This window comes from Spermophilus citellus (genome assembly GCF_964194105.1).
Source record: "Spermophilus citellus genome assembly, chromosome: 8".
Lineage (NCBI taxonomy): Eukaryota > Metazoa > Chordata > Mammalia > Rodentia > Sciuridae > Spermophilus > Spermophilus citellus.
In genome coordinates this window covers 129,770,769-129,786,091 of record NC_138189.1, presented here as the reverse complement: position 1 = coordinate 129,786,091, position 15,323 = coordinate 129,770,769, and the positions used below count along the sequence as shown (strand labels likewise).

At 32.9% G+C, this 15,323-nt stretch overlaps 1 protein-coding gene across 5 annotated transcripts in view; it reads right to left on the bottom strand.

The window, feature by feature from the left end:
- LRBA (LPS responsive beige-like anchor protein) overlaps nt 1–15,323 on the bottom strand; it is a 755,692-nt gene that overhangs the window by 478,380 nt on the left and 261,989 nt on the right. For all 5 annotated transcript variants that reach the window (XM_081304745.1, XM_081304743.1, XM_081304747.1 and 2 more), the window contains exon 35: nt 4,100–4,164. In XM_081304745.1, coding sequence (XP_081160871.1) covers nt 4,100–4,164 — 65 coding nt within the window. The remainder of the gene's footprint in view (nt 1–4,099; nt 4,165–15,323) is intronic.

Below are 15,323 nucleotides of genomic sequence, written 5' to 3'. Positions count from 1 at the left end.
CAAAACTATGAAAACAATGTATTTTAAAGTATCTTATTAAACAAGTAAGATAAGGGAAACACTTCTACCAAAGAACAATTACTTGCGTCTGACCTAAGTAATTGATTCACTAATGATACCCTTCAACTCTGATAAACCTGATGCTATAGTCTATCTATAAAGGTCTTCATGTTATTTACACTAATAAAACATTAATCAAGGGCCAAACTTATAGCAGTTACTCTATAAATGAGGTCAAGGCAGGTCAAACTTACATAATAACAAAAAGAAAAGGTTGGCCTTTGTAGTAAAAAGAAAAATCCTTATTACTATTCTTCTTCCCCTGGGATTAAGTCTAGTAGCTTGAATATTCCAAACTACTTCTCAAACACATCCATTTCTACACAGAATCATTTAACATCAGGCACTGAATATTTAACTGAAATTTAAAAACCGTTTATTTGGAAAACTAAATCCACTGATTTAGAAAAATAAACAACTGAGTTTTTGCTTTAAGTATATTCTGCCCTTAAATATAGAACAAAATTTCAAATACTAGGTCCACTATTTCACTAATAAATCTTAGTTTTGTTTCCAGCATTGTTTATTTCAAATATTTATTTAAAAGACAGAAGCTAGCCGGGAGTGGTGGTGCCCACTGTAATCGCAGTGGCTCAGAGGTTGAGGCAGGAGGATCACTAGTTCAAAGCCAGTCTCAGCAACTTAGCCAGGCCCTAAGCAACTCAGAGAGACCTGGTCTCTAAATAAAAATATACAAAAAAGAGCTGGGATATGGCTCAGTGGTTCAGTGTCCCTGGATTCAATCCCCAGTACAAAAAATAAAATAAAATAAAAGACAAAGGCTGTGTGCTTTCCATAGGCTAAGAAGAGTAAGATAAACATAGATAAGAAATCAAGAGAATTATGATAACACCTGATATAAAGATGTTATTTTAATAATTATTTGTATAATAATTATTTGTATAATAAGGAATAATTATTATTGCCAATAATTATTTGGCAATAAGAAATTTTGAATACAAGTATTTGAGAATAACATGAAGTTCATTTCTTTAGAAACTGTAGAATGTTTTCATAAATGTAAAACATTTATTTTATACATATTCTTTTCTTTTGTTAAAAACAAAGAAATATAATTTGATTAATGTCAAGATATCAATTCCTGGTGAAGTGGCACATACCTGTATTCACAGAGACCTGGGGGGAGAAGGAGGCAGGAGGATTCCAAGTATGAGGCCAGCCCAAGCAACTTAATGAAACTCAATCTCAAAACAAAAAATAAAAGGGTTGGGAATATAGCTCAATGGTAGAGCACCCCTGGGTTCAAACCCCAGTTCTAGGGGAAAAAAGAGGGGGTAAATATATATATATGCATTTATAGTGAAGATGGAATGTTGTTTAAAATGAAAAGTACTAATAATTCAAATTAAAAATATGCAAACAACATATGTACATAAAAATATATCATTAAATACTGGTATTTATTGAATTTGCCATACAATTTTTATGTACTCCTAAGTATGTACCCACTGAAATGAAAAACTTTTAAAAACTCCAAGCAGTGCTCTTAAGAGTCATGATTCACAATAGCCAAGACCAGAAACAACCCAAATATCCATTAACAAATGAATGGTTGAGTAAACTATGATATACCTAGGAAATGAAACAATATTTTTTTGGGGGGGGAATATATTGCTACAACATAGATGAACCTCAAAAACATGTAAGAGGCTTTGGATCAGTATACCCCAAAGATCTAAAGAGTAAAAGCTTGGTCCCAAGGGTGGCAGTATAGTGAGAAGTTCTGGACTATAAAGAGATGAGACCTTTTGGAAGGTCCCTAGGTCACTCGGGGCATGCCCTTGAAAGGGCTGAGGGACACCACTCAACCTGTCTATCTCTGCTGGTTAGCGAGAGATGTGAACCCAACTTTTACACATACTATATGACCTTCTAACCATTAGGTGAAGCAGTCAAGGGATGGCCCTCACCAAGCCTACACTAAGCTGTTTGTTCTCTGAACCTCTAAAACTGTGACCTAAGTAAACCCTTTCACTCCATAGAGCCAATTTCCTTAGACATTTCATTACAGTAATGTGCAGCTAACAATCAAATGCTAGTTACAAAAAGACCATGCAGTGAATGATTCCAGTTACAAGTTTCAAACAGGAAAATCTAAATAAAATAGAGTAGTAGCAAGCTAGGGCTAGAAGAAGAGGGAAATGGGAAGTGACTATTAACAAGGTTTTTTTTAATGTTTATTTTTTAGTTGTAGGAAGACACAATACTTTTATTTCACTTATTTATTTTTATGTGGGACTGAGGCTCGAACCCAGGGTCTCGCACACGCGAGGCGAGCGCTCTACCGCTGAGCCACAACCCCAGCCCTGACTATTAACAAATAGGTCTTCTTTCAGGCATGATGAAAACGTTCAAAAAAACAAGAGTAGAGTACTAGTCACTTATTCATTGAGAAATATTTATTGATCACCTCCTACTTCCCAACTATAGACTACACTTTAGCTCTATTTCTTATATGAATCACTTGCTACAGTTCTTGAATTCAATTGGGACTCCTTTCCTTCAACCTATCCTAAATATTTCTGCCAGTAATCTTTCTAAAAACCAAATTTCATGACACTCTTCCAACATAACATCTGCCACAGACTTCATAACACCTTTAGATAAAAGTCCAATTATTCTGTGCTACGCCTTTTGTAATCCAGATGCCCAGTCAACTCCAAAACACATTCCCACCTAACAGTACATGCAAGTGTGCGGGCACACACACACACACACACACACACACACACACACACACACACACACAGGAACACACACAAGAACATCTTTTTTTCTTTCTGACATCACAATGGCTTCAAATATTCTGTTCCCTGTATTATGAATGCTTTTCACCAAACATACTCCAATTTATCCATAACTCCTATTCTTCTAATGTACAGATGATTAACCAAATTCGTCCTTGAAAACGTATCTCAAGAATCATGCTCAAAAAAAATAAAATGTGCTCTGATTAAGTTTTAAGTGATTCTTCCATACTAAATTGATTTCTCAGTGTGACAGTACCTTGCACTTCTTTGCTTCTATCACAGCATGAATCATTATAATTGCAGGTTCATTTATTTGTTTCTAATACTAGCTTGTACCTGTAATCTAAGTTAAAAATGTTACAATTCTAAGTGAAAAAAATTAGTAATATTTAAAATCAAATGAAGCTGATTCATTTCTACTTATCCTGTAATAAAATGAGCACCTAAATTCCTAGTTATTAGTTCAAACAGTTACTACAATCCAAAACATCAGCCAAAACTCTATAAAGAAATATCCCTGAAACAATAACTTTGCTGAGGACACTATTTCCAAGAGCAGCCAGTCACACCTTTCAACCTCTACTCTGGGTTTTCAACATCAGCTACCTTAAAACAAAACATGTAAAAGGCTTTGGATCAGTATACCCCAAGATATCAATGTGGTCAACTCATCATTTACTCGGTTTATTTTGATCTTTTAATTCTTTCACTCAAATTTGTTTCCCCTCATTTATCTTTCTTCATCTCTGTACTTTCTTTGCTTCTTTTTCCTTCCACTGAATTTTCTTTCTTTGAATTCTTCTGTTTATGCTCTTTAAATGGAATGATACCTACTTATTCACTCTCTTCCCTTTCTTATCACATCAGAACACAAAATAAAACTTGTTCCCACTTCTCTTTATGGTCAGACTATAATAAAAGCAAGACATCACAGGCATCTAATTATGGTCTCTATAAACATGATACAACTTCACAAAAAATACAAATCTGACGTTTCCTTATATCTGCAAATAAAATAAGCAGTTTACTTTTGCAAAACACCCACATTTCTTGAAAGATAAAGACTGGAATCTTATCAATCAGTATGTAACCATGAAGAAAATTATAAAGTTACTAAATGTCAACATATTTGTAATAATCAATATATCAGGATTCATTACAGTACTGACTGCAAAAAAAAAAAAACAAGAACCCCAAAATATCAGTATTTCATATGGGAAGAATACAACATTTTAAAGTAAAATATAAATGGATATAAAATAGATTACCTTCCTTCATTGACAAGTTCAATAAAAGCAAGACCTGCATTCTTCTGAATAGAATTCTGCCACTCCTAAAAGACAGCAAAAAATAGCTGAAGAAATTTCATTCAATTATTTCTTTTAAAACAATAGTCATGAAAAACATCCCCACATCAATCTTATACCTTAGTTTTTAAAGGAAAAGTTCTATAAAACATGTTGCTTACCTCGCACAGCCCTATGAACACACAAAGATTGATACTGAAAAGTATTAAACAAGCAAAGAGTAACTTTATTTGGCATAAACTAAATGATCCTACCCACATATATCTTGCCCTTTTGTTCTATATCATTATAAACTAACTTAATTAAAATAGTTGGGAGTTGGATAAAAAGGCAGTAAGAAAGGCAGTTTAAAAAAAAAAGAAAAAGAAACACCCAAAGACAGAGATTTTTTTGTTTCATTAAAAAAAAAGACATACATTAACCAAAATGAAGAGAAGAAACAATTTAGTTCAAACACATTAGTAAATACAACATATTTTCAAAAAAAAAAAAAGATGACTAGTAATTGGGAAAAAGACAAGAAAGAATAGTGAATTGTGTTAGAGCCACATATGAGCTGGAAAACTGTAATTTATTGCCCTCGATATTAGCAATATATAAGTCTATACCTATTATTTTATCCATTAGCATTTATCCACTGAAAAGATATATAATTAAAAGCCTATAAGTCAATCAGCAAGTGTAACCAAATGAATTCTACAATTCTTATCTCAAAACATACATAAAACAAGCATTAATATAATAGGGAAAGGCCTGCATTGATTGAAATAGACCGAGAATCAAGAAGTGCCAATAAAGGTAGCCATGTATGTATGTGTTTATGTCTACAAACATACACACAAACTCATGTACAAATCTCTTTTTAATGAACTGGAAACATAGTTTTATTTATGAAGTGTTAAGAAATATGTTTCTTTTTAAAAAATGATGATTAGTGATTGACAAAAATAAAAATAATGAATTGTGCTAGAACTACAGTGAGCTGGAAAACTGTATTTTACTGCTCCATAAATACATGGCATAAGACTATAACTATATTTTTACCCATGAAAAATTTATCCTCTAACATTAAGATATGTTTCTTAGTACCCCAAAGCCGTTTTGTATTCTAACTATATGATACCTCTTAACTTATCTTTTCATTCTCTCATAACACCTAAACAATATGAGGCTTAGCTACTAACCATTGTTCACCATAAACTGGGTTATATTTTCTGAATATAATAACTTTTAAAAGTTTTAAATTCCATGTAATTTTAAATTAATATCTTTCTACTTCATTTTTTTTAATCACAGCCTTTTTTCCCATTTTCTCTTTTTATACCATTTTTGTTCAATCTTCATTTGTGTTTTGAAAAATCCAACATGGCTATCAGAAATAAAATGACTGCATGCCATGATTTTGTTGAATAATTCCATTTTATGAATAGTGTAGGTATGATCACGCTAACAGAACATGTACAGTAGAATGAAAAATGAATATGTCCAGTAAAATGAAAATCAACTTCAAAGTCAGGTAGACAATGGAGGGTAGGTAGTCTATGACTGATCTAGCAGAAGAAAGTAAAGCAACATATTATTGAGGAAAGACTAGGTGGTCATGAAATCTGTGTTCTGATTCTGATTCAGACATAATAGGATATGCACTAGGACAGATCACACTACATTTCCACTTTATACATTCCCTCACAATATTTTCTTCCAGGTACAATATGTTATTATCATTTACTAACAATTAGAAATTCATGATTCAAAGTCTACAATATATTATCTCTCAAAATCATACACTGAAACTACAAAACACAGATTCTAAATGTCTTTCACTAACATAAACCAAATCAAACATAAAATAGAAATGTGAAACTGATTAAAAATCCTTTTTTTTCCAACAAAATGAAATTAACAAACTGGTAGTTCAAAGAAAAGTAATCAAATTCCATGAAAGAATATACCCCTGAGAGAGAAGCACAAGCCACGCCTTCTTCTTCTCCAAAAGGTATTGGGAGGGAGATGAAAATAAACAAAACTGTAGATACGTTTTTTGATCTCGGTACAAAGAGGCTCACACTTCATTTCCCAGGCACAGCACAGTGGCATACCAAGCTTCAAAGAGTTATCCAAATCTAGTAATGCATAGGAACAGTAGAATAAAGACAAATTTAATGGCAGATGGACCAAAAACAACCTGAGCTGTCTCATGCCCTAGGAAGAGTGAGAAAACGCTAGAAGTTTATAGAAGTAGCTTAGAGTTTAAGGGGATGAAAAGAACCAACTGTGACCTTTGTAGGCAGGCAGAAAGTTATCAAATGGGAGCATGATACCACCAGGAATGCCACAGCCATAGAACGGAAGCATTCGCTCACTTCTCAGCTTTCTTATCTAACAAGCACTTTTGTTGGAAAGCCATTTGGAAATCTGATATAACACCAGAGAATGGAAAGACAAGACCTGAAATTGAATGAGTTTTCATTCAGATCACATAGTTTAAAGGGGGGGGGGGAATCTCAAAATGGAGATGAAAGAAAAATATGGTGAAAGCTATTTCCCTTACTAGAAAATAAGAACTTAAGAAAGAATAGAAGAACTAGTTTAGCAAATGACAAATTATTGCCTTAGTCATTTTCCTTTTCAAAGAATCTACTACAAGAAACAAGACAAGGAAGCTCCCTCTCACTACTGTTTTTCAACATGATTATGGGAGTTGTGGATAATGCAATAAGACAAGAAAAAGAAATTAAAAGTATTATGACGGGGGCTGGGGTCCTGGCTCAGTGGTAGAGCATTTGCCTAGCATGTGTGAAGCAAAGGATTCGATTCTCAACACTGCATATAAATAAAGAACCATTGACAACTAAAAATTATATACTTTTAAGAAAAAGTATTATGATGGGAGGAAGTGTACTATTTTTGTTTACAGAAGACATGATTGTCAACATGAGAAATCCAAAATAACTGACCCAAACACTTCTGGAACTAATACATGGTAATACCAAGGTTGTAGAATACAACTGGAATTTGAAGTAAAAACAATACCACCTCTATCAGCATCACATAAATATAAGAAAATACTAAATAAATTATGTACAAGATCAACATGAAAAAATACAATATTCTCATGAAACCAAAGAAGAACAAATAAATATGAATGATATTCCATATACATGGATAGGATAATTCAATATTGTCAAGATGTCAGTTGCTCCCAAATTGATCTACAAATTCCATGTAATTCCAATATAAATCTCAGCATGTTATTTTATGGAAATCAATAGACTGATTCTAAAGTTTAAAGAGGCAGACATAAAACAGTTCACATAATAGTGTAGGAGAAGAATGAAGGTGGAGGCTTAACCAACCCTGAAAACAATCAAGACATCCTTCAGAAGATGAATATATCAACTGTGGTACAAATCAGATAATGGAATATTATTCAGCATTAAAAAGAATGAGCAATAAAGCCCTTAAAGGCATGAAAAAAACATAATAATACACATCAATAAGGACAAGAAACCCATTTGAAAGTCTACATCCTATGATTGCAACCATTATAATATTATGGAAAATGAAAAATATGGAGAATGTGAAAAAAGATCAGCATTTGAAGGAGGAAGAAAAGAAGGAATCAATCAGGAAAAAAAGCAAGGACGGGGGATGGAGTATAGCTCAGTGGTGGAGTGCTTGCCTAGCACATGTGCGGCTCTGGGTTCAATCCTCAGCAACACATAAAAATAAATAAAGGCATTATGTCCATCTACAACTAAAAAATAAGTTGAAAAAAAAAAGCAAGAATCATTAAGCTGTGAAAGTGCTCATCATATAATGAAATGTTGAATATATGCCATAATATTTGCACAAACCAATAGCATGCACAACACTGAGAGTGAACTTTTAATGTAAGTTATGGATTTGGGATAATAACAAGTATGTCAGTGTAGGTTTAGCAGATGTAACAAATATGCCCCTCTCGTAGAGAATACTGACAATGGACAAGGTTAATTAAGCATGTATATACATAAGAAACTTCTGTATGTCTACTCAATTTTGCGTGAAATCTAAAATCACTCTAAAAAGTAAAGTACACATAAAAATTTAATTGTAAAAGTATTTATTAGTGCAATTTTTCTCAAATCCATTTTTTATGATCTAAAACTATACTAGGAAGATTTTTATCATATAATACAGACAAATTTCAAACTCCATATGGATAAATACCAGCTGAAAAGACACATATTTTCAACAAGCAAATGTCATTTTTATTTAATTTCATTAGGTACACAAGCTTCTACTTACATATATAATCGTGAAGTATGCTATTTAAATTCAACAGAGATTTTAAATGTCAGTGCTGAAGTTAGATGAAAAACTAGTTAAAATCAGTACTGTATAACTATCAAAATTTAACCACATAAAACACAAACTACACTTGATCTGAAAAATCACATAAAATACATTTTTTTTTCTTTTAAATTTTAAACAAATTAGGGGGTTGTGGCTCAGTGGTGAAGCACTTGCCTAGCATATGTGAGGCACTGGGTTTGATCCTCAGCACCACATATAAATAAATGAATAAAATAAAGGCACATCAACATCTAAAAATATATTTTTTTTTAAAAAAATGAGGCATGAAGGTACATACAGAATAGAAAAAAATACCAGTTTTTATAGAAGTTTAGAAATTCAAATTTGTCACTCTTTACATTCTTGTTTCCTCAAGGATGGGCATATCTATCATACCTATAAACCCTCATTTGTTAATTGTCAGTAAGTATCATATATTGGTATAGAATAAAAAATAGTTTACAATTTCACAGTAGAAAAAATTTTGATCAGGAATAAAGTAAAAAATATTACTTATATTTTGGCTACAGTTATAAAAATAATATATAATCCTCAATGAAACCACTGGGTTTTCATTTCTCTATAATCCACTTCTAATTATTAATGATCACCGTTTAATAAAATGGCAAGTATTAGATATATAAGTTCATGCTGATAAGAATTAATAATGCATATAAAAATAATTTAAAGCCCATCAGAAAAAAATCTTTCAATTTGTTTGATAATCCAGATGTTGTTAAAAACCAACAACTTTTCTCCATAAAAATACATTCTACAGGGCTGGGGATGTGGCTCAAGCCGTAGCGCGCTTGCCTGGCATGCGTGTGGCCTGGGTTCGATCCTCAGCACCACATACCAACAAAGATGTTGTGTCCGCCCAGAACTAAAATAAATAAATAAATTCTCTCTCTCTCTCTCTCTCTCTCTCTCTCTCTCTCTCTCTCTCTCTCTCCCTCCCTCCCTCCCATAAAAAAATACATTCTACAATAATACATAATAATACAATCTCTACAGTAATCTGTAGACGTTGCCAAAACCAAAAACAATATTCATTAATCATGCTCTCCTAAGGCATTTTTCTCCACTTTAGAAACAATTATCAAAGAAGGCGTTAGTCTAAACAATTTCATAAACCACAGCTCAATATAACCTTTAGTGAGTTTTAATAGTTGAAAGAAAAGCTTAATGATCATCATCTTTCATGATCATTTCAATATTTCATCACAGTATTTACAATTATATACTGATACAAAATTCAGAGTACATTTAAAGTCTTGGTTATCCTTTCCCCAGAGGTACTGATTTAAAAAAAAAAAAATACGTTAAAAGCCTCAAATCCAACCACTAATGCAACTAAGTATTTTCAAAACACATTTCAGCACTTTAGAGAGGAAGAACTCAAAAATCAACAGTCAATAATTTCATACCTGTTCCTAAGCTGTATTTAATTGATTATTACTTCCTAAAGCCATAATTGTTGACTAGTCAATTTTTACTAAAATATACTCTTAGCTTACTAATGTTCTTAAGTAATACAACAAGGTACTATATATTGTGAAATCTATAGAGTTCTACCAAACTTCCAATATGTGCTTTTGGTGTAAAAAGTCTTTTGTTTAATACAAAAAAGAAGACTTCATTAATAACATTCTCCACAAATAATCATAGTGGAAAAATAACAATAAATGTACTGTATACAATTATTCACTTAAATTATTTTAATAGAATCCTAATTTCCTTAGAGATTAACTTCATTGTTTTCTGCAAAATAAATAACCTCCTGAAACATACTATGGTGTCTTGAAGGTACTATATGAAATTACCTAACCTTCAAAATTAACTCCCAAATATTAGCATATTCCAAAGCAGATAAAATCAGGCCATTGACAGACAAGATTCACTATGCAGAATCCATTCTACGGTCACTAATTTTGTCAAACCATCAAATTAACACTGAATGCAGTATTATTTTATTCTGGTGAAAAAGATTCTCTCTAAACTACCTGTTATTCTTTTTATTTACATTTTTCTGATGATTAATGATGCTAAGCATTTTTTCATGTACATTTTTAGGCATTTATATATCTTTTGAGAAATATCTATTCAGATCATCTGTATATTGTTGCTAATGAGTTTTGAGTTCATTATATATTCTGGATATTAATTCCCTTATCAGATGAACAGTTTGAAAACAGTTTCTCTTGTTCTATAACGTGTCTTCACTCTGTTGTTTCCTTTGCTGTGCAGAATATTCCTAGTTTGAAAGATCACATTTGTCTATGTTTTCCTTTTGTTGCATGAGTTTTTAAAGTCTAATCCAAAACAGCATTGCCTATACATTTCAAATGTTTCCCCTGTGTTTCATAATTTCAGTTTTGCATTTAGTGTTCTATCCATTTTGATGTGATTTTTATACCCAGTGAAAGACAGGTGCCTCTTCATTTTGCAATTGAATATCCAGTTTTCCTAGCACCATTTATTGAAGACTAACTTTTCTCCAATATCATTTGGTGCCTCTGTTAAAGGTCAATTGGCTTAGATGTGTAGATTTATCTTGGGTTCTCTATTCTCTTCCAATGGTCTGTGTATTGGTAGTATATTTTAAGGTAAAGTATTGTTCAGTCCCCTGCTTTGTTCTCTTCACATAAGATTTAGTTGGTCATCTGGGGTCTTTTTTTAAGTTCCTCATCCTTTTTTTTTCTTTTCAATTTTTGTGAAGAATGTCTGTAATCTACAAATAATTTTGGGTAGTACAAACATTTTGTCACAATGTCATTCAATTCCTTGGTTCAACTTATTCCTATGTGTGTGTGTGTTTTGTTTTGTGTTTTTTTTTTTTTTTTTTGCTTTTGCTTTTTTTATTGCTCCTATAAGTGAGATTGTTTTAATTTTTTTTTTAGTTGTCAATGGACCTATTATTTATTTATTTATTTATTTATATGTGATGTTGAGAAACAAATCCAGTGCCTCATACATGCTAGGCAAGCACTCTGCCCTAGGCCAGAACCCCATCCTGAGATTGCTTTCTTGATTTCTTTTTTAGCAAGCTCATTATAGAGATTAAAAAAACGCTACTGATGGGGCTGGGGTTGTGGTGAAGCAGTAGAGCACTTACCTAGTGATAGGCCCTGGATTCAATCTTCAACACCACATATAAATAAATGAAATAAAGGTAATGTGTCCAACTACAACTAAAAAACTAAGTAAATATTTTTTTAAATGCTACTTATTTTTTAATGTTAATTTTGTTCTTAATCGTTATTGATTTTATCAGTTCTAAAAGATTTGTTTATTTGTTTTTGTTTTTTTTAGTACCAGGGATTGAACCCAAGGGCACTCAACCACTAAGCTACATCCCAGCCCTATTGTGTAATTCTTTTAGAGACAGGGTGTCACTAAGTTGCTGAGGGCCTTGATAAATTGTGAGGCTGGCTTTGAACTTTCAATCCTCCTGCCTCAGCCTCCAGAGCTACTGGGATTATAGGCATGTGCCACCATGTCCAGCTCTAAAAGTTTTCTGATAGAGTCTTTAGGTCCTATATATATAAAATCATATCAACTGCAAAAAAGAGATAATTTGACTTCTTCATTTTTTCTTATTCTCCTCTTACCAAATTGCTCTAAGACATCTACTACTATGTTGAATAAGAGTTGTGAACAAGAACAACTTTATCTCATTACACATCTTAAATGAAACAGTTTAGGTTTTCCTCATTCAATATGATATTAGCTATGGGTTTCTTATACATCACCTTTAGTGTGTTTACGTCTGTGCCTTCTATACCTAAGTTGTTGAGGGTATTTATCACAAAGGGATGTTGAATGCTTATTCTGCATCAGTTGAGATATTATGACTTTTGTCCTTTATTCTGTTGATGTGCTTTAATATTCTTACTGCTTTGTTTATGTTGAACTACACTTGCATCCGTATGAGAAATACCAAGAATCTCTACAGTCTGGTTTCTTTTAGTGAGTTGTTCAGCTTCAACATGTTTCTTTTTTATCATCTCTATCTCTTTGCTGAATCTTATTCATACCAGTTTTTTCCTAATTTCTTCTGAACTATGTGTAGTCTCTTGTACCTTGTTAAGTTTCTGAGAATCATCATTTTTAAATTATTTTTTCAAGCAATTCAACAATTTCTTTTTGGGTTCTGTTCCTCAAGAACTCAAGTTTACTCTGGAAGTGTCAGATTATTTTGCTTTTTCATGGTTCTTGTGTCCCTACATTCATATTTGTGCACCATGTGGTTCAGTTGCCTCTACAGAGTGACTTTTTAAGTACAAGATGTTCTGCTGATGATGTGGCTTAGGGGGCCAGTTGGGTAGGCTACAATGGCTTTGGTCCAAGGTGGGTGCATTATAATCTCCACATAACTTCTTCAATTATAAATAATGTCAGCCACACTTGCAGGTGATTCAGTAGCCTAGGTTTCAGGGGTTTGTAAAAGTGTTCCACCAGCTAGGAAGAAACTATCTCAGATGCTTTAGGTTTGCCAGCATCTCTAAATGTGGCACTCATGTCTTTGGGTGACCAGCAATTGTAAATTTCCATGTCTTGTGAAATGATGGGAACACTGTGGCAAGTTTAGGCAGGTAAGAACAGGCTGGCACAGCAGCAAAGGTTAGAGTGCTCCTCAGTTTCTCAAAGCTATGTGGTATCAGAGAGGCTCTGTGGAATCAAATGAGCCCAGCACAACATGCCCAGTAAGGGGTAGAAGGGGGAACTGTCAGAGAGCCATGCCAATGCCTTCTCAGGACTTGCCTCCTGGAACCACTCCAAGTTAGCTACACTTAGCTGCATCCTAGGACCTCAAGAAGGTGGACAGGGCCACCTGACTGCTTCCCAGGGCTGAGGGTGGGTGGACGAGGCTACCAGAAATACATATTTTTCAAGTGCACAATAGGTATCTTGCAAATATTATTCTGAAGAACCTCTAAATAATAAACATTCAAGCTCCATAAATACTATGAAAATAGAAACATGTATCAAAGCTAATTAATAAAATTTTGTTCTTTTTCTAAAGTGTTTTGACCTACCAAATCAAATTAACTCTATTTCTATTGACAGTAAAATATTCTCCTTTTAAAATAAGTGTCAATCTCAGAAACCAAGCATAATTTAAATTAAAGAAAGGAATGAAGGGGCTGAGGTTGTGGCTAAGCAGTAGAACACTCGCCCAGCATGTGCGAGTCCCTAGGTTCAATCCTCAGAACCACATAAAAATAAATAAATAAAATAAAGGTGTGTCCAACTACAACTAAAAAATAAATATTTTTTTAAAAAGAAAGGAATAAAGAAAAATTTAAGTTAACAAACTTCTAAACTCATATTAAACCATTTTGTTTACTTTTTAAAGGCTTGAGTAGTTTTTGTTTGCTATTTCTTTCCTTTTTTTTCAAGATAATGTCTTGCTATGTTGCTTAGGCTACCCTTAAACTTCTGGGCTCAAGAGAATCTCCTACCTCAGCCTCCCAAATAGCTAGTACTCCAGATACAAGTTAATGAGTATGCTTATGGCTTGGGTTCTTTACTTAAATATCCATACCAATTTTTAAGATGTTACAGTTAGGGGCTGGGGATGTGGCTCAAGCGGTAGCGCGCTCGCCTTGCATGCGTGCGGCCTGGGTTCGATCCTCAGCACCACATACCAACAAAGATGTTGTGTCCGCCGAGAACTAAAAAATAAATATTAAAAAAAAAATTCTCTCTCTCTCTCCTCTCTCACTCTCTCTAAAAAAAAAAAAAAAAAAAGTTACAGTTATCTATGTCTTTGTCAAATAAATAAAATTGGATGGATATAGCTCCAATTACCTAAAAAGAGGTGACATAAATACTATTAAAAGTTAAAGAAGGCCACAGAGGAGGGATCAAATGAGGAAGGGAAGGTAGTTATGCAAAATGGAAAAACACATTATGCACAGGGCAAAGGTCAAAACTAGGCAAAACTGTTCATAGTCAAGATACAGTACTCTTATGTGCTCAAAGTAACTATCAATAGCTTTTGTATACCGTTTGTACTTTGTGTCAGCAGTCTCTCAACAGCATGTAGACATAAACTTGAGTAACCACATACCAGTAAACAATATAGCATAATTGTAAAGGAAAGATCTCTTTATATGATAAACCAAACAAATTACTCAATGAAATAGTAAAATAGATTACTGTCCTTTGGAAAATTCTGATTTCAATTACGTTCGTCAACTGCACAACTAAAATGTACATCTATTTTGTACAAAATCACTCAGCCAGTAAATGAAATATATATAAATATATGTATAAAGTTAAAAATAAAAGAAAAAAATTCTATTAAAATCTGATTAGTAAATGGCTCAATTTTATAATTGCTACTTAAATATTTTTCAATGTGACTATGGAGAAGGAATTGAATATTGAGAAAATAACTCTTCGTGGGAGGTACAAAATATAGGATACAAAGATTGTTAAAACACCAAAGATTAAAATAACATCTAATAATTTCAAAATAATCATTAAAAGACAATCTTCTCATTGCTGCATTTAGGCACATAAAGCATTACTAAATTGGACTCTAAAAATCTGGTTTTAAACATTTTAGTAAAAATATATGACCCAACCAATAATGATCCTTCTAATAACTTCCAAACTTGCATCAATTAGTCAGTATTTTTCATGAATCAATACAGAAAGCTTGATTTCCATAAAGGTGACAAAAGTTGCTCTAACCCTTTCCAGCTACAAGCTCTCAACAGATGATCACCATTAAGAGTATATCAGGGCTCCACATTCGGGAGCTATATAAATGTGTCCTATTAGTACATGGTCAGTCTGTTTGGCAACTCTAGTCCTCCAGACATATGGCAGTTGC